Here is a 20,310-nt window from a genome sequence, read left to right as displayed (position 1 = left end):
GCTGATACGGATTCTTGCGATGCAACATTCGAACACTCAAAATGTTATTAGGGGGAGGGTTAGAATTTTTTGGGCACACATTTTTGGAGGGGGCAGGATTTTTGGGCTGTTAACCTGAGAGGGGCTAAAATTTTTCGGCCCTCACTTTTGAAATAATACCGGCCTTCTTGCCCCCCCCCCCGCCCCAATAGTTAATGACCGCTCCCTAACTGCTGTGAATGCAATGTCTTTTAAAATACATCAATCACTGCAAAATCAGAAGTTTTTTGGGACTATTTATCTTTATCTTTAGTTTTTCTTATACCTGAAGGTAGCCCTTTAGGGCGGAGCCCCCGGCTCCGTATAGGGCCATGATATAGGAAGTATCCCCCCTCCCCGGGGTCACAGTAGCTTTCTTAAAACACAGTTTGAAGTCAGAATATTTCTTCCCGGCATTTTAAGTTCGTTAGAATGGTCTTTGAGAGCAAGATAATGGGGCAATCTTCTTGGATCTTAAAGACCGCCGTCGGGATAAAAACACAAAAGTGAAAAATGTTACGTACCTCCCTTTTTGCCATCCGGGATAAATGTGCCCTCACACACCAACGCCCAAATGCTCTTGTACCCCTCGCCACCTTAAACATCAATTTATTAGCTGAACAAATGTTGAAAGTTTAAAAAAACATTATTAAACAAAAGAAATCCGGCGGGGGTAATATCTTCCCCCTCCCCTCCCCTGCTAACAAGCACCTGAAAATGAGTGTCCTTGGGTGACCTAAGTCCTGATACCTTCGTCGGTCGCTGTCGGTACATGATGGCGAACCAATTGATTAGGGCTCTGTTCGTATACAGTTTGGCTTTGTTTTATGGCTTTATGGTATGTTTTTCTCTGTTGTTGAGTGCTATTAGGAAGCTTGAAATACCGAGAAGAGGAAAGCGACGAGAAAAACGTAAGTAACGTGAATTTGCACCGGTGCAAACTCATCTTGTCTGTTGTGCTTTGTGTCTTTAGTTAATTCGGTCATCTTTTTGCGTTTAATAGTGCTCACTACAGCAGGAACTCTTCGAAACATTAGCTTTACATCAATTAATGAGAAAGCTAAAGTTGCTTTCCCATCGAATGCATACTATTTTTAAAGCGGCACACAGAGAAGAAAGCGCACTGTTAGCTAAGCTAAAGCTTATGTATGTAAGCTCACTTTGGGCGACTACAAACTGGTTTTCGTAATGACCATAAAAAACCCATGTCATTAATTTTTCTCTGTGATGATTAGTTAAAGGTTATTTTATATTTTTAATACCAATCTTTGTTTTCGATTCATTGACTGCCCAAAGAACTGCTATGAATTGCTATTCGTAACCGTGAAATGTTATTCCCTTTATTTGTACAGTGTCTTCTGCTATCGTAGGATAAGGCGCCAATCAATTTGAAACTTCACTACCCCCCTCCCCCCCGGGGAATCTCTGGGGCATTTGAACTTTTTAAATGGACAGGTTCACGCTTGTGTGAGTTCTGTCAGTATAGCTGATTGTTTTTAAACCAATCAGAAGCGAGTTGGATGCACGCAAGGAAATTTACACAGGAGTACATGTATTTCTGGACATTTGGTTTGATTTTATATATCCCCATAATTCATATTCTTTGCTATTCCTCAGATATATGTTGCAACCGATAAGAATAAGATTTACAGCCCTGTCCTGCTCTGAAACAAACATTTACCTACAATTGTATTTTTTTGAGGTCTTTTACATACCCACGCTAACAAAGCAGTCACCGATTGGCAAACAAAAATTAATTTGTAAACAAACCTAAATAATAATTAATTAAAAATTTATAACGCACCTTTTCCTTGGCTTTTTCCACCTTTTGCAGAAAACCTTTTATTACTGATCGCTCTGTTCACCCTATATAAACCTAGAAATACCTGCAAATAGCACCTGACCAATGACAAAAACACACAGCGTATGAGTATAAAGATCATCCTAAACTGAGCTTAAATTTCAATTGCTTATCAGCAAATGAACAGATCGATCAGCTAAGCTTCTCTATCTCCAAAGACTCTTGAGAACATCATATTGCCGGGTGCCTGTGATGTTGGTTCCCGAGACTCCATTCACAAAATTGATTTTTTGTTCCTAAACACCATTCTCCGAGAACAAAAGAACACTCACGAGTACTTTAGAAAAAGCGGACTTCACTTGCTTACGACGTAGAGCTATGGATGAGCGAATTTAAAGACAGATTCCTGGATTCCTTGGATTCACAGTTGATGTCTTCTTCGTATTTAGTGTTGGCCTGTGTGTTTTATTCTGGAAGCTGTCACAATGCACATGCGCATTACCGCAAACTCCCCACTTTAAGATAGGCCTGGTCAATGCAGTGTTCAAATACCACACTGCTGCGTGGAAGGTGTTTGAAGGAAGGGAAAAGGGATTTTGGGCAGAAGAGAAATGCGAGGGGGGGCAGGAGGGAGGGTGGGAAAGGCCTGTAAGGAGGCCATTATTTTCATGTTATAAACATCCACCAGATGAATGTTAAAATCCTAATAGGTCAGTTTTCAAAACATATATGTCAATCACGGCCTTGATACTTAACCCGATTGGTTGAAATCAACATCCCAGCCAATCTTTCAGTAATCATTTACAAAAATGTTGTCAGTGAAGTGTAACGGCATTTCTGTATGGAATTCATTGTGAGAATTAGAAACTGAAGGCATCAATTTCATCTTGAAAGGAGAATAGAAGAAAGCAGTTTATTTGCTTTCTTCTATTATTTAAAGAACCATATAAAGGAAAAGTCCTGTCAGCTAGATGAGTTTTACTGACTGTTTTTGAGAAGTCTCCCAAAGGCTTGTTTTACTCACTAGAAGAAAGAAAGGAAAAATCATGCTGCCTGTGTGATTGTTATTAATTGCCGTTTGACCACAAACGCCTGTCATATAGGCTATGCCTTATCAATAAATCTGAAGTTTAACAAGTGCTAAAGGATTCTGCTTTGCATATTCTTGCTTTGTTTATATGAATTATTAATTTTATTTATTTATTTTTTCTTTTTAACTGTAAATATTTGATTTTATTGCTGTACATATATATCTTTTTATTTCATAGGGTCCCCAATTAGCTTCATAGCTAAAGTACCTGACACTTAAATAGAGTTTATTATTATTATTATATTTATAATTATTCATTAATAAAATGGTTATGGGGGTTGCTTGACTGTTAAAGAGTTGATGTTTTCATTTCACTATAGCTCCTGAATGCCTTCTTGACCCTGAGCTTGGTGAACACCATTTCCTGAGAACAGCATCAAATATCAGGATCCATTATGTTGCTAAAGGAGACACGGGGAAACCACTTATGCTGTGTATACATGGTTTCCCTGAGGTAATGTACACACGTTGCTACTGTTTTATTATTTCTACTGTCATTGCAGCAGATGTGTTTGTAAACCCGTGCAAAGCCATTAAAAAGTTTAAATCATCCTGCCATCTGGATCTAGAAGTTCAAGGGTTTGTTATTTGATCATTAAATTTTATTGATGAAGTTTACCATACCCTAAGAGAAACAAAAAACATATTGAGAGGACTCACTCCAAAATATCAAAGCAGCAGCAAAACAAAGAAGATATTTAAGGAATGCTAACAAATCGAACATACATATTTAGGTATTTTAAAATATCTTCAATTCAGATATAAAAAACTGGACACGACAAAATAAATCATTATTTTTAATCATTATTACTTTGCTGGAGACAGTAATTATAATTTGTACTGCTTTAGACACAGAAGACCATCTGTTAGTAAGGACTAACAAGGGTAAACATGCAAATAAAAGTTGCCTGATGATTGCTTCGCAAGAGGCATGAAACTTTGAGTAGCAATAAATGTTCAAGATTTCATCCAGTTCCATGACAGTCTACTTGTAAGTATATTTTGTAATTTATTTGCAGATGTAGAGCCATTTTTCATGGAAATACTGTTAATAAACCATTATTATTATTATTATTATTATTAAAAATACAAAGAAGTTAAATATATATTAAATGGGTAACTTAGAAAATATTATGCATTGAAAACCATTGACCCTTTTTTAACATCACTTTGCAGTTTTGGTATTCCTGGCGATATCAGCTGAAAGCTTTTAGTGATAATTTCAGGATGGTTGCTGTAGATTTGAGGTACTGTAAAAAGTATATAATGATTTGTAAAATACAAATTGCAAGTAGCCAAACTGTATTATGCACAGCTGCCACAACTGTAAAACATACCTGAGTAATTAAGTTACACAACAAAATGTGGGATTTTTGTCCAGTTAGCTAACTTATTTTTGGCATCCTTGAGACTGACAGAAATTATAGCTCAGTCACATGGTAATTTAATTCAAAACTGTTGAATATGCCCATACCCCATCTCATTCTCAGCAGTTTATTTTGATTTTATGAAAAACAAAATTAAAGAATTTTTTAAAAAGCTAACTCTTACAGCATTATTTTGTATTTAAGGGGCTATGGTGAAAGTGACAGTCCTAAAGGGCGAGAACACTACAAGACGTCATTATTGGTTAACGACATTAAAGAAATTGTAAGTGCACTTACATGTATTGCTGAAACAGCAGATTGAGTATGCACCTTGTAAACTTTGTTATAAAATATTTTGTAGATTCAAAGGACACTTTTAAATTAAAGAGCATAGTCTAGAAGATTTTGTATAAAGATCACAAATGCAAAAAGCAAAACAAAACAAAACAAAAATTAAATAAATAAGAATAATAAAATTTTTTCTTCGATGTCTGTACAGCTTTGAGTACATGTTGTCTAATACAGAAATAAGGGCTATAATATCTTATATTATACTGTGTTGCAAAGGAGGTCATCAGAGTTTTCTTGCAGCTGGTAAAAGAAAATTTTTATTTTTTTATATCAATACCTGTAATGTATAGGATTGATAATGTGAGCTCAGAAAAGATATTAACCCATTCGCTCCTGGAGATTTTACCGAAAAACACGTTTTGAAGCTAGTCGAGTGGTTTTCTGATCACTGTCGTGCTATAAAGAGCTAAAACTTACCACAAACCAGTTTACAGGTCGTACACTTCGCGGCCTTCTGATCCAGATGCAAAATATCAGCTTGCGAAGTTCGGGCATGCGCAGGAAGCAAAATTTCGAGATAGTTTTTGGGTTTAAAAGTGACACAGCAGTCTTGACTTTTACTTTTCGCTTTCTCTCCTCCCTTCTTTTTTTGCTTTTCTTGCCTCATTTTTTTTTCTCTTGCTGGGCATTTAGTAGGCTTCATTTTGGTGGGAATAGTTTTTAGGAAAGCTTTTAGGATCTTAGGATTAGGTGAAAGGAAAGGTAGGTGGGCAATGGAACAAGATTTTCATGGAGATTTTCAGGTCCATGTCACGTGGTTTTTTGCTTCTTTCTTCAGTGTCCTTGACTGAATTTTGCTCATTCTGGTATGGTTTGAAAGATCTCTTCACTCTGCACAAGTGAGCGAAGAAAGTTGTCCTTGACCGTTAAAACTGATGACGTCACAAAGGGTAGAAAGGACCTGGATCCGCACGGGCGGTTACGGGCGGTTCAGGGGCGAATGGGTTAATACAATTAAATTTATTAATTTATTTACAGATTGAGGCACTTGATTACAAATCTTGCACTTTGCTGAGTCATGACTGGGGTGGAGCTTTGGCATGGTAAGGTAGTACACCATAGAATAATCTCACGGACACTTGTCCATTAGACAGAAGTTATCAAGCCAATTCCTCTAACTGATGCTTGTGGATGCCATCTTTCTGAGTGACAGTAATGACCCTTCTTGAGAAGTGTTGATATAACCTGTCAATTCTGAACAAACAGAAGGTATACCAGGAGCTGGTAGACCAGAACAATTCTTGTAAATAAATGATTACAGGCTCTGCCGCCCTTCCCCACCCCAGTTTCCTTCTGTTTTATTTTCGTGTTCGCGCTTTTTCAATTTTGCTGACCTGACTATCTCGGAGCCTGAAACAGGCTAGCCTCCCACACAGATATTCTTAGGGGTTCATTACGTGTTCCTGCCCCACTAACCTGTGATAAACCCCTAAGAATGTTTACGTGGGAGGCTAGGAATAGCTACTGCAGTGAAGGCATGGTATTCAGGCAAGCAAGAGCTTAGTATGTCCAGCAGTCATATTATCCTTGATTTTAGAAAGCATTAGAGAGTTGGGTATGGTACAGAGTTCAATCAATAGGGGAGTCATAAGGCAAAAGATTGGACTGGGGGGAGGGGAAGTGATGAAACAAATCTTCCATTCAGGGCTTATTTGTGAGGGATAGTGGGGTATCTGCAATTTTAGTTGGTGGGGAATATGAACTGCCTTTGGTTTTATTTTTGTTTTGTTCATTACCATGAAAGAATGAAAGAACTAGGATGGTTATATGCTCGTGAAAGCTGAGGGAAATACCCATGTAGCCGCCAGCCCTTTGTGACAGCCCAAACTGATTGAGAATTCAAGACTTAAGTGTATATTCAGTGTGCAAAGAAAGTAGTGTTGGATAGCCCGGGGCTAGTGGATTTTGCTATGGGACGAGTGTATTCTGTTTTTAAGTTGCGTGACGGGCAATTGATGTTTTTTGAGGAATTCGAATAACAGAATAACTGTGAAATCAATTCTGCTAGTCAAAACGTTTTTGGGGCTAGTTGAAATGGCGTCTGGGCTAGTAAATGCTAGCTTCAGCTTGCCTGAATGGCAAGCTGTAAAAATGATTTTCTTTGCACCCTGATATTATGTTGTTGTTTTATAATTGGTGCAGACTGTGAGCAGTCCCTGAGGAGTCGGAGAAAGTGGGTGGAGAAGGGAGAAGTTAACCTTTCCTTCTTGCATCTCTTCAGCTTCCTTCTGAGTTTACGTGTTCTTCACAGTCCAGCAGAACCCTAGTCTTTTTTGCACACCTCAGGCTGGAGTCATGCAGTGCTTCCTGCCCCAATGCGGGTGGGGAGCATTTTGATTTCCAGACCAAGCAGCTGTGAAGGAGACTAACATAGCTTTGTGAAAGATGCTTTTTCCTCTGTTGAGAACCTGTGTCATTTTAAAGAAGAAACCCTCGTAACCCAGATTGTTGGGGTCAGGGTTGTTTAGTCAGTCCCCTCTTCTCATGTGCTGACCAATTCAACTGACTAAAACCTAAGGAGTGTCTTATTAATTTGATAAATCTGTCTGTGTGTGTTTTAACCTCAGGTCTTTTGCACACATGCATCCAGAGTTTGTAGACAAATTGATATTTTGCAACATCCCACACCCAAGGTTAGTTCTAGCACCCACCACCTCCCTTATTTGTTATGTAGAGTCATTTTTACAGTCACCCACCTAATTTGGACACCTCATTATTACAGACAGTTTGCTTTGTCCCTGTGGAAAGAAATCCCTAACATTTTCTTCAAATTCACCCCTATAAAATGGACACCCCGTTATTAAATATGAACACTTTCTGTGACCACTCAGTGTCCATGTTAGATATCGGGATTTGAATTTATAGACAATATGAACTATACTGCTATATACTGGGTTTTCTGTTTCACTAATTCTCAGAAAGTAAAAAAAAATATGAACTTAGTTTCCACCAAGTAAAACTCTACAATTGTACGTAACTCCATAAACACCGCTTCCGTCACGCTTGACTATACACGCCAAACGTTTAACTTTAAAAAAAAAAAAAATAGTGAAAACCTCGTCTGGACTCGTCTACTAATAAACTTTGACAATAAAATTCTAGAACTTTTTCAAATACTCTAATTATAGAAAGATTACAAAAATATATGCTTTAGAAAGGCTTAAACAAGATCCTAAAATAAATATACTACGAAACCTTGTGAAGCTTCTAGAATGCCAGCCAGTCACCGGAAAAAAAAAATTGGTAACACCTCTATGCCTGAGCCAGAACCGCTTGCGCATGCTTCATACTTGATCTGATTCTCTTCTAAAACAGCGCTCGTGTATCCTCTGATTGTCTTAGCCGAGTTAATCCAGCTATCGAGCCAACGTGATCATTAGATTCAAGACGAGGATAACCACGAGTACGAGATTTGACTTTAAGTTTTTTCGCGTATTCTCAAAATATAGACTCCCCGGAAAGCTTCATTTTACCATTTTTCACCAGAAAAGTTAGCACTGTTACCTTTAGTGAAGGAGGTTACACTCTCTCCCGATCGAAAAATGATAAAACTTCTAACATTTGATACCATAAAATTCCGAAAATAAGCCCCTCCATGTATAAGCCCCTCCAAATATAAGCCCCCCAAACCGGTAACGCAAAAAAACCTCCGTTAAATCGCCCCTCCAAATATAAGCCCCCCCCCCACCGGGGGGGGCTTGTACTTGGAAAATTGTCCTCAAATACAGAGTAAAACAAAGCCAAAACATTCACTTTACTTCCAACTATAAGGCTAGTCCAATCGGTTTGGAAACGTAAATTTCCCTCCGTAGATAAGCTCCTCCAAAAATAAGCTCCTCAAAAAGGGCCTTTGAAAAATATAAGCCCCGGGGCTTATTTTCGGAATTTTACGGTAACTTGTTTTCGCCACTTCGACATTCTCGCTAAAACTCGTAGTAGAGTGACGACGGCTACCACGTTTTCCCGCCAAAATGACGCTGGTTTACGCGCGAGTTCCACTTAGTACCGAGAAAATCACGTACTCGTTGTCGTCCTCGTCTCAGAATCTAAAGGTCTCTATTATGGAAAAACGTTGGCCTGGCTAGGAGGGTGGGCCTACCATCACAAAAGGGTTGTTGGCTCGGCTAGGTGGGTCCCCCTTCTAACCGGGCCAATCTTTTTGTTTCGGCTCGCTACGTTGTGTAAGGAAATCAGTGGCTCGCTGAGGGTAGCTTGTGTAGGCGGTGACCCTTCAACCCCGGTAAACTTTTCTCCATATAGAGTAAACAGGGCCTAATGAATGTGTTAGCAGGTTTCTCTGTTTCTCTCCATCAGGTGCTTTCAGAAGTACCTCGAGTCCTCCAGAAAACAGTTCTTTGCCTCTTGGGTAAGAGAAACTTTGCTGATGGGTACTACATGCATGATATTACGCACAGAGTAATTTTTAGGAGTCCCTCATCCCTAATCACTTATTAAAAGTCCTGTCAGTGGAAAATTAGCCCTCTGGCGCCCCTCATTCCCCCTTCTCCTTTTCATCTTTAGAAGCCTGCCGCTGATTCTTGACTGTAACTGCAAGGATCCTCCCTACAGCTATTTCTTCATTCCGCGGTTCAGTTAGATGAAATTCATATACACAGTGATTTTGTTACAAATAGTTAGGGTGAGTCCTGAGACTCATCTTGTGAAACATCATGAGTCCCAGTCTAGGACCAATGAGTCCCAGTTAAAAAAAAAAAGAAAATCTGAAATTGAAAATGCTTGGGCCTATATTTGACCAGACAGATAAAAGACATTCTTTTGTAACGCGCAACGAAGACTAAAAAAAATGTGCGTTGTTAAACAACAGCCACAGAAATCTCACGAACAGGATATTCTACAAAACATCTTCAGATCGATCGATCTTTGCTTCCTACGGGACACATTCCATGAACTTTTGTGCGTCTTTGGCGATTTGTATGCGTTGGGGACGCTGGAATCAGAGGTAACAAAATCACTGGTACTATACATGTAATATCATAGGTGACGAATTACTCCTTAATTTTGGCGCGAAATTTCAGCGTTAATTTGTAATTTCACATGTGAAATTACAAAATTGCCATGGCAACCCTTCCGTACGTCTCAGTGTCAAGATGGCGACGAAGTTTTAAAACGCCGTAAATGAAGATATCAGGGCACAAAAAGACGCTTTAGAAAACCTGAACACACAAGAGAACATTAAGAAGGATTCTGACAGGTATTTTGCCGAAAAAGTCTGAAAAATTCTGAACTTTATAATTCAAATTTAAGGTGACTCGACCCAGTTTTTTTTGGGGGGTACCATCCTACTTTGAAGCTCTCTGGTATTCCCACCTTTACTTTTATCGTAAGTCTAACACATAGAATGGATAACATATAGATCAATCTACAATATAACATAAAATTTTTGGCGATCGGAGTAAATGTCACGTGGTTATAATGCCACGCCCCTTTGAGGTCTGAGTCGAAAATCTGCTGTTGCCGACATTTTTTCGTGAAAATCTCTCGGCTACACATAGTGCGCATTAGTGCCTTGCGCTGAACAGAGTTTCACCAAAATCGCAAAGACCCAATTCGAGAAATTCAGCGGTTTCCAAATTTAGGTCATAATTTATGCGAAAATGATAAGCAAACTTTACACGGATTATATCTAATAAACCAAGAGATTCATCCCTTTATTTTGGGCATCGTTATAACAGATGGGTCCTTGCAAGTCAGCAAAACGCTTTAGGGCCTTGTAAATGCGCGCGATTTCGAGCAAAGCAAACATATTGAAATTATAGTTTTCGCTATTTGTTGACTTTTGTCAGCGTTTAAGAGTCCTTCTCACGTAAAAAGCATTTTCTTAAAAATTCGTAGTTTTTTTTCCTTCAAATTTTTTCAGGGCCACAATTGATTAACTAACTACCCGGACTCCGAGTTTCATGGTCATTGAAAAACTGTGACATTATCTTCTATAAGCCCAAACTTGAGTAAACATTGAAGATTTTTGGCGTTTTGGCTGAGTTTGTGCTTTGGGAGTTGTCTATTGTTTCTAGTCTGTCATTATACAGCATTCTTGTTCAGCACGCGTGCAATGACCGCGCTTGGCTGACTTCCGAATGCTCACCGAGATATGATAGTTTTGGTACAGTGAGACAGGCCATCGCGTGATACATAGAGGTTTAACTAACAATTTTTAATCAATTCTCGTGCTTCTTGTGTCTTTGCAAAAAAATCAAGAAGTGCTACACACTAAATCTACTTACTATTACAAAAATATCATTTTTTCATAGGTTTAATGCAAGCTCGTGACGGGAATATCTCGGTGAGCATTCGGAAGTCAGCCAAGCGTGGTCATTGCACGCGTGCTGAACAAGAATGCTGTATAATGACAGACTAGAAACAATAGACAACTCCCAAAGCACAAACTCAGCCAAAACGCTAAAAATCTTCAATGTTTACTCAAGTTTGGGCTTATAGAAGATAATGTCACAGTTTTTCAATGACCATGAAACTCGGAGTCCGGGTAGTTAGTTAATCAATTGTGGCCCTGAAAAAATTTGAAGGAAAAAAAACTACGAATTTTTAAGAAAATGCTTTTTACGTGAGAAGGACTCTTAAACGCTGACAAAAGTCAACAAATAGCGAAAACTATAATTTCAATATGTTTGCTTTGCTCGAAATCGCGCGCATTTACAAGGCCCTAAAGCGTTTTGCTGACTTGCAAGGACCCATCTGTTATAACGATGCCCAAAATAAAGGGATGAATCTCTTGGTTTATTAGATATAATCCGTGTAAAGTTTGCTTATCATTTTCGCATAAATTATGACCTAAATTTGGAAACCGCTGAATTTCTCGAATTGGGTCTTTGCGATTTTGGTGAAACTCTGTTCAGCGCAAGGCACTAATGCGCACTATGTGTAGCCGAGAGATTTTCACGAAAAAATGTCGGCAACAGCAGATTTTCGACTCAGACCTCAAAGGGGCGTGGCATTATAACCACGTGACATTTACTCCGATCGCCAAAAATTTTATGTTATATTGTAGATTGATCTATATGTTATCCATTCTATGTGTTAGACTTACGATAAAAGTAAAGGTGGGGATACCAGAGAGCTTCAAAGTAGGATGGTACCCCCCCAAAAAAACTGGGTCGAGTCACCTTAAGGTCTAAACATTTGACAGAGTAGAGTTCTCGATCGATACGATCCAGAATAAACATGTCAAAAATCCAAGATTGCTAACGTAATTCGTCACCCATGATGTTAATAGGTAATCAAATGGTATACTCGTGAAATTAGGGAATAATTTCACTTGCGTTTGGTCCAAATCCTAATAATTTCCCGAGCCTTTAAAAACGCGCGTGAAATTATTCCCTAATTTCACTCGTCACCATTTGTTTACACATACTAATTATTATTTCATTCGTGTTTGTATTAACTCTCTAAGCCTCCTAAATACATATATGTTCTCCACACTGGCATCCATACATTGCCTTGAAAAATTAGTCGAAAGAATTTGTAAGAAGATCAAAGCAATTTTTCCTTTAGTGATTATCTATTAATTCTCTTAACCTTTCTACTTGATTATGTATTGACGTGGTTATGAGAAAATAATTGTTGGTCGCTCTTGGAACATAAATGGTTGAGACGAGTTGTTTTTTGTTTTTCAGTACTTCTTTTACTTTCAATTGCCATACCTTCCTGAGTTTACGATTGAGATGAATGACTACAAGATGTTAAGCATGGCTTTTAAGGTGATTACTTAGTAAAAAAAAACCTAACATTGAATGTAGATGAAACTTGGTACACTGATGTAACAAGTCCAGAAGATGACAAGAAAAGTAATACAAAGTGGTGGTCACCCGTCACCTTGCTCGTTTTGACGTCACAATGCTGACAAATACGGCTATTTAGAACCCTTTGGCAAAAACCGCGCGGCCCAAAACTAGACAAAAATTAAGGAGAGATTTTTTCGATGATGCATATGGTATCGCACAGAATTTGATTTAAATGTATTATTTATCCACTTACGTACCAGAAATTTAAAAAATGCCTTTTTATGCCACTGTTTTTAATTTACGCTCCAAAGTAGACCTAATTTGGACACGCTGTATTCGACCTGTAAAAGCTCAATCCGTACAATTTAGTAAAAATTGCCACAAAACTCAACATAGATTTATGCCCATTTTTTATCATTGAAAGGAAGGATTGTTCTTATTAAAATCATGAAATAAAAAATGCAGGTCACCGTACTCGTTTTTGCGGTAGGGCAGCATGCGCAGAAAGTGTGCACCACATGCGTTTCCTCCGATTTTTGAGAGAGGACTGGGACGAGTTTCAAAGTGGCATGTTTGTGAAAGGGGCAGAAAGCATTAAAAAATCCGTTTTTACAGAATTTACATCGAGATATCACAGTTAGGACGCACTGAAAGTCAAAGTGAGATAGCACAAGTTTAACGTCCACTATCGAGGTTCTCCGCAAGAAAGTCGAACTCGGCAACACGCGTACTTCTTACGTTATGCACGTTCCCAATTCTTAGGCCCGCACATAAACGTTAGCCTGCGAGAGCATCCGGTTTTTTCGGCTCTAGTTTTGAAACTAGAAACTAGAGCCGAAAAAACCGGATACTCTCGCAGGCTAATAAACGTCGACGTCGTATTTTTCACCCTTCTTCTGACAGCACGAAATGTATTTAAAAGTGTGTTGCATGTCCAAAGTTACTTATAAAATAACAATACAGGCAACATTTTCGTTCAACTTGTTGTGCAACATTGTTGTTTGTCAAATTAAAAATCGCCATTGCCTGTTGATATCGCCTCTTGCGTTCTCAACTTGTTACAGAACTGATGTTAGTGTTGAAAGTTGCGGTTACATGTTGCAGAATTTACACTGAGGCTAGATCCGAATTAGTTCTACTTTTTCGGCGCGCATCACTGCGCCTTTGGTTTTTTGATGTGCTTGTTTTCGCCGTCGTGGTGATTTCCTTAAGCTGTTATCATAGACTTCGTAGTTACAAGGTTGAACTGAGAGCTAGCAAACTATCACATTTGTTCCTTTGTTTTCACAAGGACGTGGGTTTCACAGATGAAGATGTGGAAGCTTACAAGTACGCTTTGAGTCAGAATGGTCTTAGTGGTCCTTTGAACTATTACAGGAATGCATTGTTATCTTCTGATCGACCTCGGGGACTGTTTAACACCAAGATAAAGGCCCCAACTCTTGTTGTGTGGGTAAGCATATAATGTATGACAAAACCAATGCCCCCAGGAACCTCGTTGCTGCCTTTGCCTTAAGGTGGGAACACATTAGGCGACACGTCGCTGCAACATTTCGCGGCGACAAATCACTTCGTGAGTACTGGTCGGGCGATAACTTGCTTGGAGCGACACTTCGCGGCGACAAATCGCTTCGTGTGTGCTGGCGAATTCATGTGCAAATCTTTGTCGTAGCAGGCAACAAGTCGCACAAACTCAGTATGTTTGATTTTGTGCGACTTGTTGCGGCGACAGAATTCTGTTGCGGGAGGACAAATATTTTCACAAAAATCTCCAGTACACACGGAGCGATTTGTTACTGCGACGTGTCGGCGCAACGTGTTGCTACAATGAGGGACAAAAGTGTTGACACACTTCCGTAAAATGGCCCCTTTTTGCATAGTGGATATACTTATCCCCTTCCCCTGTCTACCCCAACCCCTTCCCCCCAAAATCAATGTTGAATTTTGGACCCTCAATTCTTTTTTTTACTTCAGACAACATTGATTTGGGGGGTCGGGGGATTTACGGCGTTTAAAAGGAATGAAATAATAAATGAATTAAATGTTTGTTAAAAGCACCCGTTTTAAACAAGTGTGTCAACTACTTTTGTCCCTGATTGTCTGAAATATGTATCTGTGTTTTCCGGCTCGATTTTGGACGCTGCTGAATTTTTGTGTGATGACGTTACTCTATGGACCAAATTGTTTGTTTATTAACAACAATTTGAAAAGTTTGGTCCTGATTTGTAGTATACGTAGACTAAAATGTACGAAGCGTATGTCATTACTTAATCTTGTACTCCCGCGCGCGTTCCTGATACCCTGTCGGGTCGAGAGGAAATCATTTGTGTTGTGATCAATGCCGCTGCTGCGGATGTAATTTTTTTTACAAGTATTATCAATAGTGGAAAAAGGATGGAAACACTAAGGTACAATGGAAATTGTTCTGGTAAATGGTTAACTTAAGCGAATGAAGTACTGCAACATGCATTATTGTTGATATTGACTTGTGCCATTAGTGAAAGGACGTGAACAATATACAGGTTATGAACCTCATAAATGATGAGCCAGTCGTTTGTGCTATGCCCTATAAATAGATGATTTTTTTTTGGAGACCTTTTAAAATCTAGCAGATCCAAACCTTTAGCGTGTGTAGGCGTCGAACAGGTTAGACCAGGTTAGGAATGTACTTTTATAATGATTTAAGATGACCGCCTGCCATTTATTCAGTGGCATTTTTTTTATTGGTGTTGGGTGGACAACTATTTCATTTCCCAGCTCGTAAATCACAGAATACCAAAGAAATTGTTTTCAAGATAGACACACCAGTTTTTATCATCGCCAAAACAGCAATTACTTTGGCCCAGAAGTTCACTTGATGACAATTAAGGAAAGCGGGATAACACGTGATCGATGACGGCCGTGCTCTGGAAAATCTTCCGGTTTTATGCGCTAATTCCTCACAAAAGGCAAAAGAAGATTCCGCTATGTAGAAAGTGCTTCTCAATACGTATTCTTGGCGAGAAAAATTCCAGCGATGTGGTGCAAATAAGGAGTTTCAACGGTTAACCACGAGAATACATATCGACATTAAGAGGTCATAACAGACTTAATATGTTACTTTCCGTTTGCCGAAACTTGGTTAACCGTTGTAACACGAAGGAAGCAGTGTTTTCCTCAGTTTGAGCTGCCGTTTTCTTTGAGAGTCAAATACCAGTTCACGTTTCAAAGCTCTCTTTTCATTTTCTCTCCCGACAATAGACAACAACACAGGGTTTCGCTTGAGAAATGCAGTCAAAATACACAGACATATGCGCTCATGTCACGCTATTTACGTTGCGTTATCATGTCACACAGGGTGTCACGAGGTGGGATTGAAAGTAATTGTTTTCGTGTACACTTGCAATGTTTGCTACGCAGTCCTTAGTTTTTTATTGAATTGGCCATGAATTTACCTTCACTTTTCCGTAGTTTCGATATTGAACGCAGTGACGGCCGCTCCTCACTAACGTTCCATATTTCTGTGACTGGCCAGTGACTATCTCCACTACGTGTCAATCCTTACCCTACCCGTGATTGTTTGCGCCTTAACAATCGGATAAAGTGAAGAACGAGAAATATTCACTTTATTAAAAATATTTTCAGTACGCATACCCTTGAAATTCATCAAAAGTTGTACATGTGTGCGAGTTTCAGCGTCAGTTTTTAGCATGTAAACCATATCGACGTTTATTCTGGATATCGCAGCCCTTTTATTACGTCATCACGTAATTCGAATTGGCCCTATAATTCGGTCGTGAGTAAGTCAATGTCACCCCCACCACCAATAACATAATTATGTCATTGATTCCTTTAATTTCAGTTAAAATCAGTGTCATACACGGCTCAACTTGTGTGCAGTAGCACAATTTTGCATTCAGACAATGAGGGACAAAAGTGTTGACACACTTCCGTAAAATGGCCCCTTTTTGCATAGTGGATATACTTATCCCCTTCCCCTGTCTACCCCAACCCCTTCCCTCCAAAATCAATGTTGAATTTTGGGCCCTCAATTCTTTTTTTTACTTCAGACAACATTTATTTGGGGGGTCGGGGGATTTACGGCGTTTAAAAGGAATGAAATAATAAATGAATTAATTGTTTGTTAAAAGCACCCGTTTTAAACAAGTGTGTCAACTACTTTTGTCCCTGATTGTATAACTTGTCACCTAGCGTGTTCCGACCTTAAGGATCCTGGGAAGCAATCTCGTTTCCAGGGTATCTCGTCTTCCTGGGAACAAGGCTGGCTAAGAAGAGGGGTCAAAAGAAAGCGCGCGGGGGCACTATGGGAAGAGGTAGAGAAGAAATAGACACGTTTCTTGTTTTCCCATCCAGAGACAGGAGCTGGAGATTTAAAGATTCATTTTGTTTTTATCCTTCTTGAATTACATGTATTAACGAGTTTTTTAAAATTATTTTTAGGGCACGGCGGATAAGGCACTTACTGTTGAGACCTTGGAAGGAACAGAGGAATATGTTGAAGATCTGACAATCAAGTAAAAAAAATCATTTTATAATCTCTGTGATAATATTTTATTAAGTATGCAATATTGATCAAACATGAGCTAAAGATGGCTTATTATTATTCATTAAAAATATTTCTCCGTTTCTGATTGGCTGAAATCACACGCATAATTCATCATAACCAGCTACTGTTGACTAAATTTGGAAGAATTTGCCAAATTGAACGGACGATGTCAAAAGTGCAGCGAAGTTCCAGTTTTTTGTTCCGTTTACCGAGAAGACCTGGGGACGATTTTGAGTTGTCTGGAAGTGAGTAATGACGGAACATTTTACTCGTTTCACGGCAAACTGTTGTCTAAAAACATAGCAAGAAGAGCAAGAAGACAACTCGACGGACGATATCTTCTATCTGGAATATATTTGCAGACCTTAACAGCCCTTTATCTCATAAACTTCCCGATAAAGATGCACTATCGATATGAACTTAACGTCGACGGAGGTAAGCATATTGTAGCTTGTTTTTAAACTTGGAATTATTTTGAATGAATAATAAAGCAATTATCAAATTCGGGTTTCCTAGGATATGAAGGGTTATGCATAATTCTTCATATCCTACTCAGCCTCAATCAATAATTGCTAAATATTGGCCAAATTCTTATTTTTTTGGACCGGGGTGAAGTTGATTCCAATAAAACCCAAAAAACACGAGGCCACTAATATTTAGGCTATCTTGACCGAAGTAGCTTGGTTAATGAAGGATTTAATATATGGCCTAAGAAAGGACTATTTCTTGTGGGACCACGGGACCATCGCCGGAAATTCCAAGCTGGTCTTTCCCGCTCGAGTAGCCAATCAGAACACAGTATTCGCGACATCTTGCCCGCGCGTGCGGACACAGCCATATAATAAATTAAAACACATATATTGACTGACCTAGTGCACCGACCGATGGTCCCGAGTCAAGTATATGTAAGTAAATGACTGGCTCACCAGAAGTGTGGCCAGCTGAAGTAACTACACGGCCTGGCTCTAGTTGTTCATAACGCTGTGTACTGGAGAAATCATTATCCTTGGATAGCGCAATTGGATTCCCTTACACTTATTCACTGGATAGTGATTTATCCGGTGGATAACACTATCCGACGGATTCTGAGCCACCGGATAAATCTCCAACCATTGGATAGCGTTGGTTTCCCTTACACTTATCCACTGGTTGGTGATTTGTTTGAACAATAACGCTATCCACCGTTTAAGTCTCTATCCACTAGATAGCACAATGGTCTCCCAAACACGTGTCCACTGGATAGCGATGTGGATAATACTCTCCACCGATACCATTGGATAAATCACTGTCCACTGGATAGCGCAATCGGTTTCCCTAACATTTATCCACTGGATAGTGATTTATCCGGCGGATAACGCTATCGAACTTTTGAACAACTGGGGCCAGCAACCTCTATCCAGTGGATAGCGCAACGGTTTCCCTTACTCTTATTCAATTGATAGTGATTATATCCAGCTTGTGAAAACTGGGGCCTTACCTGCAACTAGTGGAACTACCTAATGGTCTTCTCAACTTACTTACCGACCAACCAAGCCAAAGGATAAACTGTTGACCGACTAAAAGCTCGATCAACCTGCAGACGACTCCAATAAACAGACGTACTCGGATTGACGACCAACTTACTGGCTGAAGTTTAATCGAGCTTTTTTGAGAATTTTTCTTTCAACGAGACTTGAGGCAGTGAAATTTTGAGCCATTGAACTTTTGGTATTAAAAAAAATGATTGACTAATTGATTGATTTGTTATATTAATCTTGCATAATATTTCAACAGGTATGTCGATGGAGCAAGTCACTGGGTTCAGATGCATGAACCGGAAGTCGTGAATCAGCACATCCGGGACTTTTTAGCTGCTCACCCGAACTGAAGGCGCCAGTCGGGAGCTTAAGCAACGGCGACGGCAATGAAAACAGCAAGAAAGCAGTAGGCTTAGATTAGAAAAACAACATTTTGTTTGCATTTCTTTGCCGTCTTTGCCCAACTACGGCGTGAAACTTCCTATAATTTTTATAGTTTTACGTAGATCGTCAGACACGAGACGACGACTTTCTCTTTCTTTTTCTGAACTTAGATACAGTCCTTTAGAATTTAACTCCAGAAGAAATCTGCATCATATGGTAAATTGAACGAGATAGAATACAAGCCATAGGAAGGAGGCCTTGTGCCTCGCTTCTGTGACTTACATGACCCGTGACATAAATGACACTTTCGTGACAAATCACCCGGATGACAGGAAAACCCTCCTTTGCTGGTAGCTGGAGAAATACAATAATGATCAGTTACATTCAGCATAAAATCATTTATTTCTTTCAGAAATAAATCTCATTTGATTAACGTTTTCGTTCTGGTTGCCGTCTCGGTTGCTGAAGCCCCCTAATAAGAGAACGGTTCTATTAAAAGCATTCCACCATAATGCAAATCGAGTGAAGACTTGTAGAAATTAGTCTGCAACGAACTTGACCGTGGCCACCCATTGTAAATCGGCCAGTCATAGGCCTCCTTGGCAACAAAGGGGCCTGTTTTTGTTAGTTAGCTAACCAATAAAAAACGAGAACATCTCTGTAAAGTTTATAATGTCGGTAGCCCGGTTGAGCTCATTGCATTGTCTTCATTCATAGAAATGAAATGTGATTATTCTTTGAAGAGTATTTTGTAATTTATCATGGACCAATCAAAATGCGACCAATAAGGATTATATATGTACTTGTATGCTTGATACCTATAACCAAACGTATGTGTAGTAGCATATATAGCACAAATCCAGACTCGTACCCAGTCGCTGTGTAAGTGTTTTTTGGGGTGAGAGAAGATTGGGAATCAGGTTGAGGTGCGCGCGGGGTCTCATGGGAAGGGAAGAAGGAAAAATTCCCGCGCGCGCCTCAACCTAACCCCCAATCTTCTCTCACCCCCAAAACACATAAATAGCGACTGGATACGAGTCTGGCACAAACCAGTTAACCCAAGCGACTGAAGCGAGCCCAATCTTTTCTTGTATTGGTTAAAAAGAATCAATGTATATGTCCACGCAATTCATTCTGGGTGATCCATCCGCCATTTTGCCTTTTTTCAACGGAGAACCAGCATATACGCCAACCCCGTCCCCAAGGTCTTCTCGCTTTCGACACTTAAACATTTCCCAAAATGCACCTTTTTTGCTCCCCCCCCCCCCCCCCCCCGCACCCCTTCCAAAAAAAAAGTTTGCATAAGTTTCTTTTGGAACGGCTGTAATACCCAGGAGAAATGAAAAACAAAAGTTTATTCATTTTTTTTTGGGGGGGGGGGTGGGGATAAGGTGCGTTATGGAAAATGTGGAAGTGGCGTATTTTACCATTGGGCTCTGCCACAGGCCGCCCATGCAGTAATAGGAGACTTGTGCGTGT

The 20,310-nt window shown here is 39.5% G+C and overlaps 1 protein-coding gene across 2 annotated transcripts in view; it reads left to right on the top strand.

Moving 5' to 3' along the window:
• The window catches only part of LOC140953597 (epoxide hydrolase 4-like), an 85,837-nt gene extending 66,341 nt beyond the window's left edge, over positions 1–19,496 (top strand). Inside the window, exons 1-11 of one of the 2 annotated variants that reach the window (XM_073403014.1) lie at positions 782–929; positions 3,230–3,363; positions 4,086–4,156; positions 4,481–4,559; positions 5,606–5,670; positions 7,195–7,260; positions 8,942–8,993; positions 12,277–12,360; positions 13,676–13,837; positions 16,825–16,898; positions 18,704–19,496. In XM_073403014.1, coding sequence (XP_073259115.1) covers positions 791–929; positions 3,230–3,363; positions 4,086–4,156; positions 4,481–4,559; positions 5,606–5,670; positions 7,195–7,260; positions 8,942–8,993; positions 12,277–12,360; positions 13,676–13,837; positions 16,825–16,898; positions 18,704–18,797 — 1,020 coding nt within the window. In that variant the 5' untranslated portion in view covers positions 782–790 and the 3' untranslated portion in view covers positions 18,798–19,496. Of the gene's footprint in view, positions 1–781; positions 930–3,229; positions 3,364–4,085; positions 4,157–4,480; positions 4,560–5,605; positions 5,671–7,194; positions 7,261–8,941; positions 8,994–12,276; positions 12,361–13,675; positions 13,838–16,824; positions 16,899–18,703 lie in introns of those variants that run through there. The other variant, XM_073403015.1, reaches the window with a different exon arrangement.
• The last annotated feature ends 814 nt before the right edge of the window (positions 19,497–20,310 follow it).

The sequence above is a fragment of the Porites lutea genome, chromosome 12 (genome assembly GCF_958299795.1).
Source record: "Porites lutea chromosome 12, jaPorLute2.1, whole genome shotgun sequence".
Lineage (NCBI taxonomy): Eukaryota > Metazoa > Cnidaria > Anthozoa > Scleractinia > Poritidae > Porites > Porites lutea.
The sequence above is the reverse complement of the archived record's forward strand: the minus strand, read 5'-3'. Positions and strand labels throughout refer to the sequence as shown.